The 16,588-nt window shown below is 35.5% G+C and overlaps 1 protein-coding gene across 3 annotated transcripts in view; it reads right to left on the bottom strand.

Annotated features, from left to right (window-relative positions):
- Positions 1–2,694: 2,694 nt before the first annotated feature.
- LOC144970070 (protein MIS12 homolog) overlaps positions 2,695–16,588 on the bottom strand; it is a 14,798-nt gene continuing 904 nt past the window's right edge. For 2 of the 3 annotated variants that reach the window (XM_078909273.1, XM_078909276.1), the window contains exons 2-7: positions 12,844–12,973; positions 11,954–12,021; positions 9,823–9,918; positions 8,248–8,391; positions 4,564–4,672; positions 2,695–4,208 (exon numbers count right to left, since the gene is read on the bottom strand). In XM_078909273.1, coding sequence (XP_078765399.1) covers positions 4,132–4,208; positions 4,564–4,672; positions 8,248–8,391; positions 9,823–9,918; positions 11,954–12,021; positions 12,844–12,952 — 603 coding nt within the window. In that variant the 5' untranslated portion in view covers positions 12,953–12,973 and the 3' untranslated portion in view covers positions 2,695–4,131. Of the gene's footprint in view, positions 4,209–4,563; positions 4,673–8,247; positions 8,392–9,822; positions 9,919–11,953; positions 12,022–12,843; positions 12,974–14,987; positions 15,694–16,588 lie in introns of those variants that run through there. The other variant, XM_078909275.1, reaches the window with a different exon arrangement.

Raw genomic sequence — 16,588 nt, 5'->3', positions numbered from 1 at the left:
AAACTGCCATTAGAGCCATGGCATACTGTGAGCATGGACTTTCTAGGTCCAATAGAAGGAGAAGGCTATGTCTTAGTAGTGATTGATCTTTATAGCAGATTTTATGAAGTAGCAATTACAAAGAAGAAAGACACTAAAACTGTAATTGATGTTCTTGAAAATATTTTCTTTACTCATGGTTATCCTGAAGTACTTATGAGTGATAATGCACAAGAGTTCACATCTAGTGATATGAAACAGTATTTGAGTTCTTGCAACATGAAACAAAGGCTAGTCACCCCACTGCACCCCGCTGCGAATGGCGAGGTAGAGCGGCAAAATAGATCACTACTAAAAAGAATGCGAATTGCAAAAGCATCGGGTAAAGACTGGAAAAAAGAAATGTACAAATACATTTTTGCGTATCGCAATACACCCCACTCAGTGACAGGAGTACCTCCTTCACAATTGCTTTTCAAACGCAAACTTAAAACCAAACTGCCAAGTTTAAATTTGCAAGAACATGATACGCTTGACATCGAAGAAATTAGAGATCGCGACAGAAGTCAAAAGGTCAAAAATAAAGAATACGTTGATCAAAAGAGAAATGCTTGTGAAAGAAATTTACAAGTGGGCGATAAGGTACTTTTGAAACAAAGGAGACAAAACAAATTGGACACTCCTTTTGAAAACGAACCATACAGGTTGATACAAAAGACAGGAAACAGTTGTGTTATTGAGTCTGAAAACAATCCTGACGTTCAGTACAAAAGAAACAGTTCTCATGTTGTAAAATATCGTAATAATGACGATGATGATAACATGACACAAAACAATCACAAAAGTGTGGTTGATGAAGATAATGATGTATATACCAATGCTAATAATGACAATGTTGATAATACTAATGTTGATGATGATGTTTGTATTGATACATGTGACGACGATGATGCACACAATGATAACAATCAGATACCTGACATCAGAGTCAGAAAATCGGGACGAAGTAGGAACGCTCCACTTCGCTTCCAAGATGAATTTGATTATTATTAATATTTTTTTTTCTCATTTATGTTTAAGAGGAGTTTGTCTTTTTAAAGTAATAAATTTGCTACTAATGTTCTTATAATTTTTGTTTTAATACTGAACTAATCTGCTGTTATAATTCTTAAGCGATTTTTTTTTTCTAAAGTAAGCATTATATAAGCTGTCTGTGTTTCAACATTAATAAGTTGTTGTTAAAAAAAAATAATAAATAAATGAATAAAAAGAGTTTTGACTTTTTTTTATTTGAAAGAAGGGGGGAGAAGAATAAAGTATTTTACAGTTAAATTATAGGGACATAGCGGTATACTTTAAAAGATACAAGTATGTTTCTATATTTCATTTTCCTATTATGAATGCCATTTACTACTTTCTTTGATACTTCACATGTATTGATGTTATCTAAGTGTTAATATGAAATTTGACAATTTCATTTTTTCATGGGGGAAGTGATGTAGTGTTAGTAATATTAGTTTAAAAAGGTTACAATTGGCAACCACTTATGATGGGCCGTTCCTATAAGGATGGGCGGGGAAACCTCAGCCTGGAATGAGAGAAAGAGTAATAAAATGAATGTATGGATGTATATGTAGGGAGTGAGCTGTACGCCATGACTGAAGTAAGACGTGATATAACTTTGTAGTATTGAAATAAAGATATGTCTAACTCTACATTTGATTGAGTTTGTTTATTAATTACTATTAGTGTTTATATTGAGAGAATAGAACACTACAGGTACACAGAGTTTGGTGTGTTGGTCCGTTATACTTCCGGATGGCAATGTTATGAGCTTCTTAGTCAAGCGCATACTATCTATATAATATTATTCCACCCTTCTTCCTAAGTAGTATCGCGTAATGATATCAAGTTTACAATAATAACTTGTGACGTCAAATGATCTAACGTTAAATTACACTAAAATCAGATTTTTGAAAAAAGAAGTATCATTTAAATATTTTTGAAAGACAAAGGGGAATTAGTTAAAATACTTTTTGTTTTTGAGGGTTTTACGGCGCTTGCAACACATTAAGGTTATATCAGCGCCAGTAAAAAGGTAAGACAAAGGGGAATTAGTTCAAATAGGGAACAGATGTAGATTCCAAAAGCACACTATCAAAGTACTTGGTTTGAGGACACCTAAAAGTCTCATCCAGACACAAGCACAGGTCCCAACTAAGAGGAACACACTCAAATGTTTACAAATCATACATAACATGTAAACAAAACATAATACAATGCATAACAGAGAGATGATTTACTAGGAAAAAAATATCATCTCCCAAAACCAACTATACATTTGACTGTTTCCCTCCCAGCCAAGGACTCCGGCCAGGGTCAGGACAAACCAAGTAATCTCATTCCAAGACAAAGACATAAAGCAATTGGAAAACAGATACAGGGGGATAGAAGTAGAAGACACAGCAAGTACCTCCCTGCCCACTATGGGAGATTAGGAACCCCACCCAGTAGTTCAAATAGGGAACAGATGTAGATTCCAAGAGCATCTTATCAGTGTACTTAGTTTGAGATCACCCAAACGTCTCATTCAGACTGAGGGGGTAAAGATCAGAGAGGGAGATAGGTACCAAAAGCAATCTATCAATGCGTTTACTTTTCAAAAACGTAAAAAGTATGATTTGTGACACAACAAAACAAGACAGAAAGCATCAATTTTCGAAGGCACCATAATTTTATTTATCCAATCTTGGTAAAAAAAAAATTACTGAACTGCTTCGATTTTAGGGTCTAATTATGGTCTTTCTCTTGTGCAGATTCGTGGTCTAGTGGTACGACACTTGCTTCAGATCGGTGGTCCCGGGTTCGAGCCTCGCTTGGTGCATAGTTGAGTCCTTGGAAAAGACTCTTTACTCATATTCTCTCACCGTACTCAGATGTAAAATGAGTACCTGGTCGTCAACAGCATTGTCTCTGTTAGAAAAAATTGTAATATCGCCTAACAGGCATCATGTCTCGTCACGAAATATGGTCAGGAATGAAATGGTCCAGGGTAACAGGAAAAGTGACACACAGACCATGAAACTATCAATCATAGCTAGTTACAGGAATAATATAATATGGAGTATGATGAAGATGGTGAATGGTGTTATAGGGGAATGGTGAAAGTGAAGGATTGTAACGAAAATATTAGGAAAGAAGGTTGTTGTGATGATGATGAAGAAGATGGTGATGATGATGATGATAATGTTGTTGTTGATGCCGGTTTGTTTGTTTATATTTTTTATATATATTTTTTTTGATTTATTTATTTCGATGACTACTATGTTACAAATGTGCATCTGTGTGAGTGTGTCTATGTCAATATTGTTTTGTTATAAATGTGTAACCAAATGACAAATTGCCACTTTTTTTGAGGACAATAAAGATATATTATTATTACTATTATTATTTCAAACGTTGTTAATAAAAAAAAAAATTGATAGTTTTAGTGATACTAAACTGCTGGATGCTGTGGACTATAAAAAGAAATGAACAAAAAAAAACTTTTTTAAATCCCAAAATAAGAACAAAATACCCAAAATTGAATGTTTTGGGCTCAAAATCCTTTGTCAGTCAATAACAAAAGTAATTAAAAAAATTAATAGATTATGTTAGCAGGAGAAGGGCTTTGAGCTTGAAAAGTTTCCGTGTTTTGGTATTTTGTTCTCTTTGAACTCACTCAATCCTAGAGATTTTTGCTACTTTTCCATATTGGAAAAAATGTATTAAAAATGAGCAGGTGCAGAGATATTTTTATTCAACTACCATTAACATGTAAACATTAAGAACAATAGATTTGATACTACGCCTATAAATTGTCTCAGAAAAATGTAATAAATAGGCATGGGGTAAAAGTAACCCTGGGTATACGGATATAGTCGGTGTTAGGGTTGAGTGAGTTAAAGCAATTATATTCATTTTTGTACATAACTTTTCGAAAACGTTTTGCATTATCCTGAGCTTGCAATATATAATGCTCTTTCTCTGGCCTTCTCAAAGCACTCATCAATAATTTCTATATCTTCATTATAATAATATGTTAATTCTGACCCAAATTCAAATCGTATGCAATACTTTCACTGCACATGTTGCTGGTTTGTAGAGGGATGATTACTCCCGAGACTTTTTGAAGGCTGTAAGAATGCTGTCACTGAAGTAGGATAGGTAATCTTTCATGTTTTGTCCACCTGGTACAGAGTAACAGATATAAATATTGAGTTTTAAAAACAAAATAAGTAGGTAATTTTAGCATTAATCACGAAGCTTTAAAAAAAAAAAAAAGCAATTCTGCCGGTCTGATAAGGGACTGTTTAGCACACTTGTCTACTTAGAAATGTCAAAATCAGTAACCCAGTGATGATAATGTCAATTTGTCAAAAAGGTGGTCTGATAAGGGTACTGTTTAGCATACTTGCCAACTTAAAAATGTCAAAATCAGTTACCCAGTAATGATAATTTCCTACTGATATGATATTGTCTTTCTTTGCATATAATTTTAAGAACTTTATCAATTTCATCAAAATATTATAATTGTTCTCTCACCTGTAACCTCAGCTAAACTTTTGTAATTTTTCAAAATTGACTTCAGCTGTTCATTAAAGGCCTCTCCATGTTTTAACTGCTTGGACAATACAGCGTTGGCATATTTTAACTGGAATGTACATTGAAAAACAAAAACCCATATAATTACTATTTCTTATACAGCACTTTACATACACATAGCCGTAAACACATATACATAGGCGTAAACATAACACACTGTTTCCTATGCACACAATGCGACAAACTCGCAGACACACACTCGCTCGGGCACACACTGTCTGGATTAAAACACATCAGAGTCAGAAAAGTGAGTGGAGCAGGCACTTATGTTGGTAACAACAAGATATGAAGTGAGTAAGAAAAGTGCCAGAAGACAATAGAGAATAAAAAATTTTTTATTCTCTATTGTCTTCTGGCACTTTTCTACTCACTTCATATCTTGTTGTTACCAACATAAGTGCCTGCTCCACTCACTTTTCTGAATTAAAAATTCACCCCATACACCGGAGCATACTCAATGTCTCAATCGTTTCTATGTTATATGTTTGTGATGAGAATATTGGCTATTAAGCTTAACTGCTGGTCAACATTACTTCGCGATGGTGGTGAACGAATCGGCGGTCTCAAGAAGTGGGTGAGAGAGGGATCTAGAAATGACTTTGAGTTTGAAACGAATATTTTTGTGTTCGTGGATAGCTCACACGGTAGAGCCACGCTCTCACCTGCCAGGCGGAGTTGTCGTACCAATAAGGTCGCAGGTTCAAACCCCACCACCGCCGCGAAAAAAAATTTTTTATTCTCTATTGTCTTCTGGCACTTTTCTACTCACTTCATATCTTGTTGTAAACACATCAGAGTAAACACTTTGAGAAAATATGGGTTTTGTTGTTCATGAAAACCCCAAGATTTGAAGAGAACCACACTGAGCTAGGTAGCGAGTTTGGTGTGCGGCTATGTGGTCTAGTGGTATGTTACTTGATTTCAGATCCGAAGGTCCTGGGTTTGAGCCTCATTTGGCGCATAGTTGAGTCCCTAGAAAAGGCTCTTTACTCACATTCTCTCACTGTTCTCAGGTGTAAAATGAGTACCTGGCTGTTAACAGCGTTGTCTCTGTTGGAAAACAGGCATCAGGTCTCGTCCTATATGTTAAGTGTTGCTATTGGTCAGGGACCCCATGTAAAGCTCTTTGAGCACATTAAGTGAATATTAAACTATATAAAAGCTCAACTTTAACTTTAAAGCTCAACTATAGCGAGTTCCAAATTGAAATAATCAAAACACAAAAACAAAATATCAATGCATAACATAACAACAATTGATGACATCAAATGCACACAGTTTCTCTCCCCTGGGAAAAAATGAAAATAAAACAGGAAAAAACAGAGAAATAAAAACTAGACCCTCAATAAAGTGTAATATCGACAACGATGTGCTCACAGCGCTTTACAAGGGGTCCCAAGTCAACAACAACACTTGACATCTAAGAGAAGACATGATGTCTGTGGCTCTATCACATTTCTTTTTTTTTTTTGTGACAGAGACATTCACTGTTACAGGTCAGGTAATAATTTTACACTGATCACTGTGAGTGAGAAAATGTGAGTAAGGGTTCTTTTCCAAGTACTCTATTGCATCAAATAGATGCCCCAAACAACAGTCTATTTTTTTCCCTAGAATTTTTTCAAATCCAAGCTTATTAGCCTCCCCCCCCCCCCCCCTTTCTATTAAATATTTCAGCTCATGAAATGGGCTGCCATTGAAAAAGATACTCGCTCTATGCTGTCGCTGTTATTTTATTAGCAGTTTATATTTAATTGAAAGAAAACCATTTTATACATCACATCTCGTTTTGCCTAAATTAGGAAATGCCCAAGTTTTTTCCCCCAATTTTTTGAAAATGTTTACAAGATATGTTAAAAAAAAAGAATATAACAATCAGTACATTACAGAGAGATGATTTACAAGGGAAAAAATATCACCTCCCAAAACTAAAACTATACATTTGACTGTTTTCTACTCAGCCAAGGAATCCAGCAAGGGCCAGGACAAAAACAAGCAATCCCATTCTTCCAAGACAAAGACAGAAAGCAACACACAAAACAGATATAGTGTGATAGAAGACACAGCAAAAGTGAGCTTTCCACCCACCATGGGAAGCCAGGACCCCACCCAGTGTTATGTCCAGTGGTGGACAGGAATGAAAACATTCAGCAAGCGAAAATCAGTAAAATAAAGTGAGGTAAATTACATATGAGAATACCCAGATAAAACCTGTGATAAAATCCACAATTCTTGCAGAAGCTCCTGCTCAAACTACGAGGCAGAGGCAGTTGCAATAGAAGCCTCACTGCGACACCTCTCTTCTGTTTTCCAGCTAAACCCTTCAAAACTTCAAAACACTGTCATCTTCACAGACTCCAAATCGGTTCTCCAAGCTCTCGATTTAGATAAACTCTCCTCAACGTTCAATAGTTTAAGATCTCAACCAGATGAGTTCCTTACAACACACAGAGTAGACTTATCTCTCCAGTGGATACAGGGACATTCAAATATACCAGGAAATGACAATGCAGACAGACTAGCCAGACTCGGATCAACACTTTTACAACCATCATTTCCAGTATCCTTAGACACAGCGAAACAAATAATCAAAACAAATAAGAGAGAAGAATGGATGAACAGTTGGGCAATGAGCACCACGGGTAGATGTATGTTTTCCCATATGACCACTCCTGTAAAGACTGATTGCCTAAATAAGCTCAGAAGACACCAGCAAAGCATCATCTTTCAACTAAGAACACAACACATACCGCTCAACAACCATTTAAGCAAAATTACAAAAGACACATCCCCCTCCTGCCCCCTATGTCAACACCCCAATGAAACAGTAACACACCACTTGCTTGAATGTCAACCTCTTGAAGATCTGAGATGCACATTCCTCCCACCAAATCCAAGCATCAGTAACACACTTTATAGTCACCTGGAACAACTACAAAAGACGTCTAACTTCTACGTCATGGCACAAGACCGAAGGGCTAGAGCTCAGGTGGTCGCTGGTTCGGATAAGTAAGTAAGTAAGTAAATTACATATGAGTTATATACATATGGCCGAGTGGTGAAGGCATTGCACTGTGACCTAGAAGATTCCAAGTTCAAGTCTCGCTTCAGACATTTTCATTTTTTTCTTTGTTCAAGATTATTAACCCCTAATTTGCTCACTTTGGACAACTTGGGTGAATCCTGTTGACATCAGACATCTTGCTTGATGAATTATTTATATTCCTTCATAAAACTACAGTGCGGCTATGTGGTCTTAGTGGTATCACACTCCCTTTCGGATCAGAAGGTCCTGGGTTCGAGCCTCGCTCGGCGCAAAGTTGAGTCCTTGGAGAAGCCTCTTTACTCATATTCTCTCACCGTACTCAGGTGTAAAATGAATACCTGGCCGTTAACAGCATTGTCTCTGTCGGATAAAATTGTAACATCGCCTCACAGGCGTCATGTCCCGTCCTGAATGTTAACTGTTGCTGTTGGCCAAGGACCCCTTGTAAAGCTCTTTGAGCACATTTAGTGGATATTGCGCGAAATAAAAGCTATTTTTTAAAAGCTCATTTTTGAATGCCTAGGCGACAGTATCTAATGATATTTTGGCCGAAGGGCGTAATTAAATTATATACTCACAGCAATGATTCGTTTCCTGAGCTCAGTTATTTTATCCTGCAAGGGACCTTTTTCCTCTTTTAATTTTTTACTGTTGAGTTGGCACATATCTCTGGGCAAGACACATTCATCTGGTATCGTAAAGACATTCTCCAACAGGAACACCTAACGAGGCCATTGACATAAAAATGGGAATTCTATTATAAAAATAAAACCTAGATATTATTTGCATTATACGTGTGGTTATGTGGTCTTGTGACATGACACTCGCCTTTTGGACCCAAAAGTCTAGGGTTTGAGTTCTGCTCTGATCGGTGCATAGTTGAGACCTTGAAAAAGGCTCTTAACTCGCATTCTATCACCGCACTCGGGTGTAAAATGAGTACCTGGCCATTAACAGCATTGTCTCAGTCCGGAAAAAATGGTAACATCATCTAACAAGCGTCATGTCTTGACCTACATGTTAAATATTTCTGTTGGCTGGGGACCCATTGTAAAGCGCTGTGAGTATGTTTAGTGAATTTTGCTCTATATAAATGTTCTAACAGTATACAATCATTGGCATTTTTGTTCAATCTGATTGCTAAGTAGACAGTTGGACTACTTATTATTCATGGAAAGACTTGCAAAAAAAAAAAACTATGGAGGGGAGTGAGGTCTTAATAAAGCACCAAGAAACCAATAAACAGACATGTTTTTAGTTAGGGGAGAGTTGGGAATTTTTTTCTGATCCCCCTATCAACCAAGCCATGATTGGGTACTTCGTCTCATACACACTTTTTCAAAAATATCTAAAGGCCAGCTAGAAATTGTTTTAAAAAAAATAAATAAATAAAATAAAATTTTAAAAAATTGAGCTTTTATATAGCACAATATCCACTAAATGTGCTCAAAGCGCTTTACAAGATTGAGTCGGTCACAATTTCTCCCTTCAAGCAGCCTCTTTATCCAACAAGTCGTCCTCCAGAGCCATCAGGCCCATAGAGCTGGAGTTTATCCCGGTTTCTATAGCGTGAGACGGACAATAGCAATTGCTTGCTTCCCATTTGATAGGACGCTAGTCTATTGCAAAGTACTTTCACCAGATCTAACAGACCCAGCTACCCAATCACCGCTGGTTGGACAGAGGGGTCAGAAAAAAATCTTGATTAAACCCGGGATTGATCTCAGTCCCTTTGCTTGTGAAGCGAGTGCTATCGGGACCCCCTTTATCCAACAAGCAATTCGTTTATTTTTGTTTTTAAAGGTTTGCGGCGCTTGTAATAGTGCCAAAGAAAAGATAAGACAAAAAGGACCGGTTCAAATAGGGAATAGAAGTAGATTCCAAGAGCACATTGTCAGTGTGCAGTATGAGATCACCGAAGAGTCTCACCCAGACACAAGCACAGAATCACACTAGAAGGAATACACTCAAATATTAACAAAAGATACTCAAACCACAAACATGACAGTACACAACAGTTACAGAGACATGATTTACAAGGGGAACAAAATATCTTCAAAAACTAATACTATACATTTGACTGTTTCCCTCCCAGCCAAGAACTCCGGCCAGGAGACCTCTACAAAAAAAAAAAAACAACAAATAACACTGACCTCCAACTTATCAAAAGTGTGATTGATTTGTTGATCAATCATGCGACCCACTGCATGTCTGGCTTTGGTCACTTCTTCTGATGCTATTCCTGGATACTGAAAAAAGGTTAAAAAGAAATCTATTCGTAAAAAAAGAAATACTAGGGTTTGGGGTAAAAAATTGTTCCTTACAGCCCATGTTAAAAATTTGCCCACGAACAGAGAATTACTGGCAAATTAAAAATTCATAAAACTTGTTTTTACAGATTTATATAAGAGTTAATTACTAACTTTAAAAAATATTAATGGTAATTCTATCACTCGTTGACTTAAAGGATTATTTAGAAAATCTGTTAGAGCATAATGATAGGTCATTTGACGTTGACAATTGCATCTGATCACCCTGTTGCCAGATTCAGTTTGCGCTCACCTACAGACCTTAGTACTGGATTGATTTTGGTTGTTGATCGCTCAAAAGATTTGTCCCTATCTATGTTAATTTTCACAATACATTAGCATAATAACAAAAATAGATGAATGCCTGTTCAAAATAGTAATAGCCTATATATTTCCTCGCAAATTTCGCAGGTTCTTTACTGGTAATATTAAAAATCATAATTACATAAAACTGTTTCAGCGGTCCTTTCTTATTGAATTGTCTTATTTTTTTTTTTCTTTTTAAAGATATTGAATCAAAATAAAAATGAATCTTAGAAAATCAATTATAACACATAAACATATAAATACTGTAGGAATAAGTAAATTACCCCCTGGCAAGTCAAAACTTTTACTCACATTATCTTTGCAGGAATTGCTACTTCACTTGAGCTTTTATATAGCGCAATATCCACTAAACGTGCTCAAAGCATTTTAAAAAGGGTCCCTGACCAACAGCAACACATAAGCAGAATGAGACATGACGCCTGTTAGGCGTTAGTACATTTTAATTTTCCTTTTTCGACAGGACAATGCTGTTTATGGCCAGGTACTCATTTTACACATGAGTACAGTGAGAGAATGTGAGTAAAGAGCCTTTGCCAAGGACTCAACTTTGCACCGACCGAGGCTCGAAATTAAGACACTAAGATCTGAAAGTGAGTGTCTTACCACTAGACCACATAGTTGCAATAAGCTGCTACTATTTCATGATACATTATTACTACTACTACTCATATACTAAGTACTACATCATCAACAACAGCAACAACAACTACTGCTTCTACTACTACGACCACCATCACTACTACAATTACTTAATAGAAGAAAAACAACTGCAACTATTGCTACAGCTGCAACTGAGTCAGAAACTGTTCTTTTATAAAGAAATACATTAAAAAAAATTCTTCTTCCTTTTTGCTCATTCATTTATTCATTTTATGACACACTAATGAAATTATTTGTAATGAGCCATTGTATAATATCTAAAAAATGAAAGAAATATGTTAACGTCATCAAACTTATAAGAGGCTTAATGAGAAATTTACTATATATACTGCTCAATACCGATTAACAACTACTACCACATCTTCTTTTTTATTTATTTATTCATTTTTAAAAATACATGATAAGGAAATTCTATTTGAGCCATTGTATAAAACCTAAAAAATGACAAAACGATGTTAATTCAACAAACTTACAGGGGGCTTGTTGAGTAATTTTCTATATATTGCTCAATGCAAATAAAAAACAAGAAAAAAAACCAACAAAAAAAGGAGCTTTTATGTAGTAAAATATCCACCAAATGTGATCAAAGCCCTTTACAATGGGTTCCTATCCAACAGCAACACTTGACGCGTAGGACGAGACATCATGCCTGTTAGGCGATATTACAATTTTTCAGACAGAGACAAAGCTGTTAACAGCCAAGTACACATTTACACCCCGAGTATGGTGAGAAAATGTGAGTAAAGAGCCTTTTCCAAGGACTCAACTATGCACTGTTCATAGCCGGACTCAAACCCAGTACTTTCCGATAAGAAGACTAGTGTCATACCATTAGACCACATAGCTGCACATGGAGGTTTAATGAGTAATTAATACAAATAAACCACAACTACAACCACAACTTGTCATTGCTCACCATACAGAACTTATTAAACATAAAGTTTAATTTTTTTTACAAAAGAATAACAAACAATCAAAGCAAACAAACCTTCTCGGAAAGTTTGGTAAAAAAAGCTAGCAACGCATCTCTGTACAGGTCACATACTGTGTTGTACACTGAAAAAGCAAAACAAACAAACCCAAGATAATAACATATTAAAAAAATATTAAATATTTTGATATAATGAACCTTAACCACTTCCATCAAGGAACAGTTTGCAAAATTCATGAAATATTTTGTTTTCTGTTTCAATTAGATGACAATTTGGAATGAAAACAAAAGATGGAAAAACAATCAATTCACAAATATAATAAAAGTAAAACTAAAAGAAGAGCAATGTTTTATCTGGACCCTTGTTTTTTTTTTTAATTCTAAGATAAGTCGTAAATGTAAAGCGTAGGCACATTTTTTTCCTTAATGTGGCAGTATTGCCATCTCTAATATTGAAATAATTATAATACTAATAATAATACTAATAATAATAATAATAATAATAATAATAATAATAATAATAATAATAATAATAATAATAAATAATAATAATAATGATAATAATAATGATGATGATAATAATATCACAATGTAATTTTATATTGACTAACATATCTCCAAGTGAAGATATTACACTAATTTGGATTGGAACCCTCAAGTGACACGAAAGATTAGGTGCCCGAAGCAGACATGACCTCACCTGGGATAATGAAAATGTTGCTGCTTGAAGCTCGAGACTCAAAGGAAAAAATAACGGTAAGTAAAGAAATGAAAGCTTCAATTTATTAAACAAAGCTAGAGAGGGGAGGCTATCAAAAAGAAAGCCATGATGGAAACTGATAGCGGAAGAGGCCTTTTGTTCTGTAAGGAGCGAAGAGGATTAAAAGTGAAGTCAAGAGTTAAAAGTGACTTATTAAATGGATTAACTATTGTTATTGAATACTCACTGCCATTTATAAAGGTTATTGGGGTAAATCCAAAATGCTGAGCCTCGTATTCATATTTCACATATTTATCAGCTGTGTTGGCCTCAAGAGTCATTAAAAATTCCTCCATTTTAGTTGTGTGATTAGATTACTGAGAAGAGAGAAAATTGTTGCATGTTACAAATTATGAAATATCAATTACTTGTGTGTTTACTTACTTACTTACTTATCCGAGTCAGCAACCACCTGAGTTCTAGCCCTTCGGTCTTGTGCCATGACGTAGAAGTTAGACGTCTTTTGTAGTTGTTCCAGGTGACTATAAAGTGTGTTACTTGTGTGTTAAATAAGGATGATTATTTTGTAAATTGAAAAGTCCAAGATCTCCACCAACAATAGTGGTTACTGTCTCTACAAATAACCAACCTATGGAGTGACAACATTACTGAGACATTTACCAGATTGGATCATCATATAAAGGCAAAATGAGTGGTAATCATGACATATCTGGAAGGTCTAAAAGTTGATTTGCTCATTAATTTCTGAATGCTGGATAAATGATATGATTCCGAGTTCCATTTGTTTACTCTTCTTGTTTTGTTTCATTTTTCATTGTTTTGATTATAATAAAGGGAAAACCAGTCGCTGAATAAATAATATGATTCCTAGTTACATTTTTTTTTTTACTATTCTTGTTTTGTTTCAGTTTTCATTGTTTTGATTATAATAAAGTGAAAACCGTTGCTGAATAAATAATATGATTCCTAGTTACATTTTTTTACTATTCTTGTTTTGTTTCATTTTTCATTGTTTTGAATAGGGATAACACTATGACAAGAGAGAGAGAGAGAGAGAGAGAGAGAGAGAGAGAGAGAGAGAGAGAGAGAGAGAGAGAGAGAGAGAGAGAGAGAGAGAGAGAGAGAGAGAGAGAGAGAGAGAGGTGGGCGGGGGGATGGGGGGATAGTAAGGGGGAATGGGAAAAGATGAAAGAAACAATGGGTTGCCTGATGACGTAGATCAAAGGATTGTTACATCGGTGTTCACGGTGCGTACTTCGTGAAATTTTAACAAGTAGGTAGTTGCATGAAAATTTGAGATTGCAGCAATTGTTTTCAAAATAGTCTCATGCTATTCTGCAAGAAATACACTTTTCAATGGTACCAAAATTATGACAATGTGACAATTAGAACCAAAGTTACGGGATTATTAGTCCGCAAAAGTGGACCAAAATACTTAATATAATTTAAGAGGAAAAAAGAAACTAAAACTGTGACCAGAGAGCAACCGAAAAGCGGGGGAAATGGAAAATCACGGTTATTTGGGGTGGAATACATATAAAACCATATATCAAAATGATCGCAAAGGAAAGACGAAGCAAATTTTTAAAAAATTAAATGATTATTATGCAATATTATGCAACGTCATGCAATTACATAACCCTAGAAAATGAAAAAAAAAGACGCGAGGAACGGATAATAACTTTAAAAACAGATTTGAGGGTGGTCTTCTTCCAGAGCATGCTTACAATACTATGGCTATGATTAATTTTGAACACAAAAATTGTTAAAACAAGAGGAAAGGAGCGTAAACGTATGAATTTAGACACTAAAGTTGTGTCCTTGGGGAAGGCACTTAATATTTGGCATTGGCAAATGAGCAACAGACGAAAGATGACTGGTATTCGAGAGAAGAAAAAAAAAAAAAACAAAAAAACAATGAACAGGGCTAGAAATAAAGTTGAACAAGTGTCAGTAAATGCAACTTGCAAATGTACTGCCCAATGTTTTTGCATCCTTGGACAAGACATTTGGGCACCAACAGTACTCGGGAGAAACAAGCTTGCCGCTTTATATATGCAAACATGGTCAGTGATAAAAATGCAAAATTAAAAACAAGAACTACATAAGAGTGGTAGAGAAAACTTAACCTGAAAATGCAAAATTGAATATTACGTAACATATTACATAATAACAAACAATAAGCCGATAAATACCGACACTTTGCAAACTTTCTGCAACATGGGCATGTCATATATCAAACTGAACATCTCGAAGAGATGTATCATATGACTAACTATTAAACTACATTAAAATTGAAATGAACTTTAGAAAATTTGATAATTGCTTTGCATTCAACATCACTAAGAGAACAGATTAAAGGGTACTCACGTACTGACTCGCTTAAATCCATAAGATGGCTGATATGTGGCAAAAGACAGAAGACAACAAAATCTAGGCACTCTGGGTTGTTGGCTGCATGGAATGTAGACACAGGCAATATCCAGGTAATGATACTGAATAAATACATCGAAGTCCAAGCAATGATACAGAAGTAGTTGGGGGAGACTGACGATCGAATTCATGTTGTTACTTCAATTTCATATTTAAAATACAAGGCAGATTATTGGAGCTGGAGGAGGCAGTCGACGGGAGTTGGAGGTGGCAGACAATCAAATTCATGTCGTTATTTCAGTCTCATATTTAAAAATACAAGACAGACGACTGGAGTTAGAGGCGGCAGACGACTGGAGTTGGAGGTGGCAGACAATCAAATTCATGTTGTTATTTCAATTTCATATTTAAAAATACAAGGCGGATTATTGGAGCTGGAGGAGGCAGATGACGGGAGTTGGAGGTGGCAGACAATCAAATTCATGTTGTTATTTCAATCTCATATTTAGAAATACAAGGCAGATTATTGGAGCTGGAGGCGGCAGACGACGGGAGTTGGAGGTGGCAGACAATCAAATTCATGTTGTTATTACAATTTCATATATTCAAAAATACAAGGCAGATTATAGGAGCTGGAGGTGGCAGACAATCAAATTCATGTTGTTATTTCAATCTCATATTTAAAAATACAAGACAGACGACTGGAGTTCGAGACGGCAGATGACTGGAGTTGGAGGTGGCAGACAATCAAATTCATGTTGTTATTTCAATCTCATATTTAAAAATACAAGACAGACGACTGGAGTTCGAGGCGGCAGACGACTGGAGTTGGAGGTGGCAGACAATCAAATTCATGTTGTTATGTCAATTTCATATTTAAAAATACAAGGCAGATTATTGGAGCTGGAGGAGGCAGACAATCAAATTCATGTTGTTATTTCAATCTCATATTTAAAAATACAAGACAGACGACAGGAGTTAGAGGCGGCAGACGACGGGAGTTGGAGGTGGCAGACAATCAAATTCATGTTGTTATTTCAATTTCATATATAAAAATACAAGGCAGATTATTGGAGCTGGAGGAGGCAGACGACTGGAGTTGGAGGTGGCAGACAATCAAATTCATGTTGTTATTTCAATCTCATATTTAAAAATACAAGACAGACGACTGGAGTTCGAGGCGGCAGACGACGGGAGTTGGAGGTGGCAGACAATCAAATTCATATTGTTATTTCAATTTCATATTTAAAAATACAAGGCAGGAAATGAAACATGAAAATGTGGTGTCATAATGAACGTCTGACTCTGAAAACAAAAAAAGTACTTCGATTATGATTAAATCAACAAAATTAAAAGTTATATAATAATTTTTGTTGTGGTAAAGAGTAAAGTAATGAATGAAATATACTTGAATTGGCTCTATCATGCTATTCTGTATTATTTGTATTGAAATTAACCACATTAAATTAAACCAACACACTTAACCTGCAGAACAAACAAAAATAAAAGATAAAAAATAATATCAGTGGAACATAATTTTTAGTTGTCCGGTATCATCCCAGTTAAAAAGTCATTTCAGTTTCAACATTCATTCATAA

The sequence above is a fragment of the Berghia stephanieae genome, chromosome 4 (genome assembly GCF_034508935.2).
Source record: "Berghia stephanieae isolate SIO BIC M18660-M18661 chromosome 4, UCSD_Bste_1.3, whole genome shotgun sequence".
NCBI classification, from domain to species: Eukaryota; Metazoa; Mollusca; class Gastropoda; order Nudibranchia; family Aeolidiidae; genus Berghia; species Berghia stephanieae.
The sequence above is the reverse complement of the archived record's forward strand: the minus strand, read 5'-3'. Positions and strand labels throughout refer to the sequence as shown.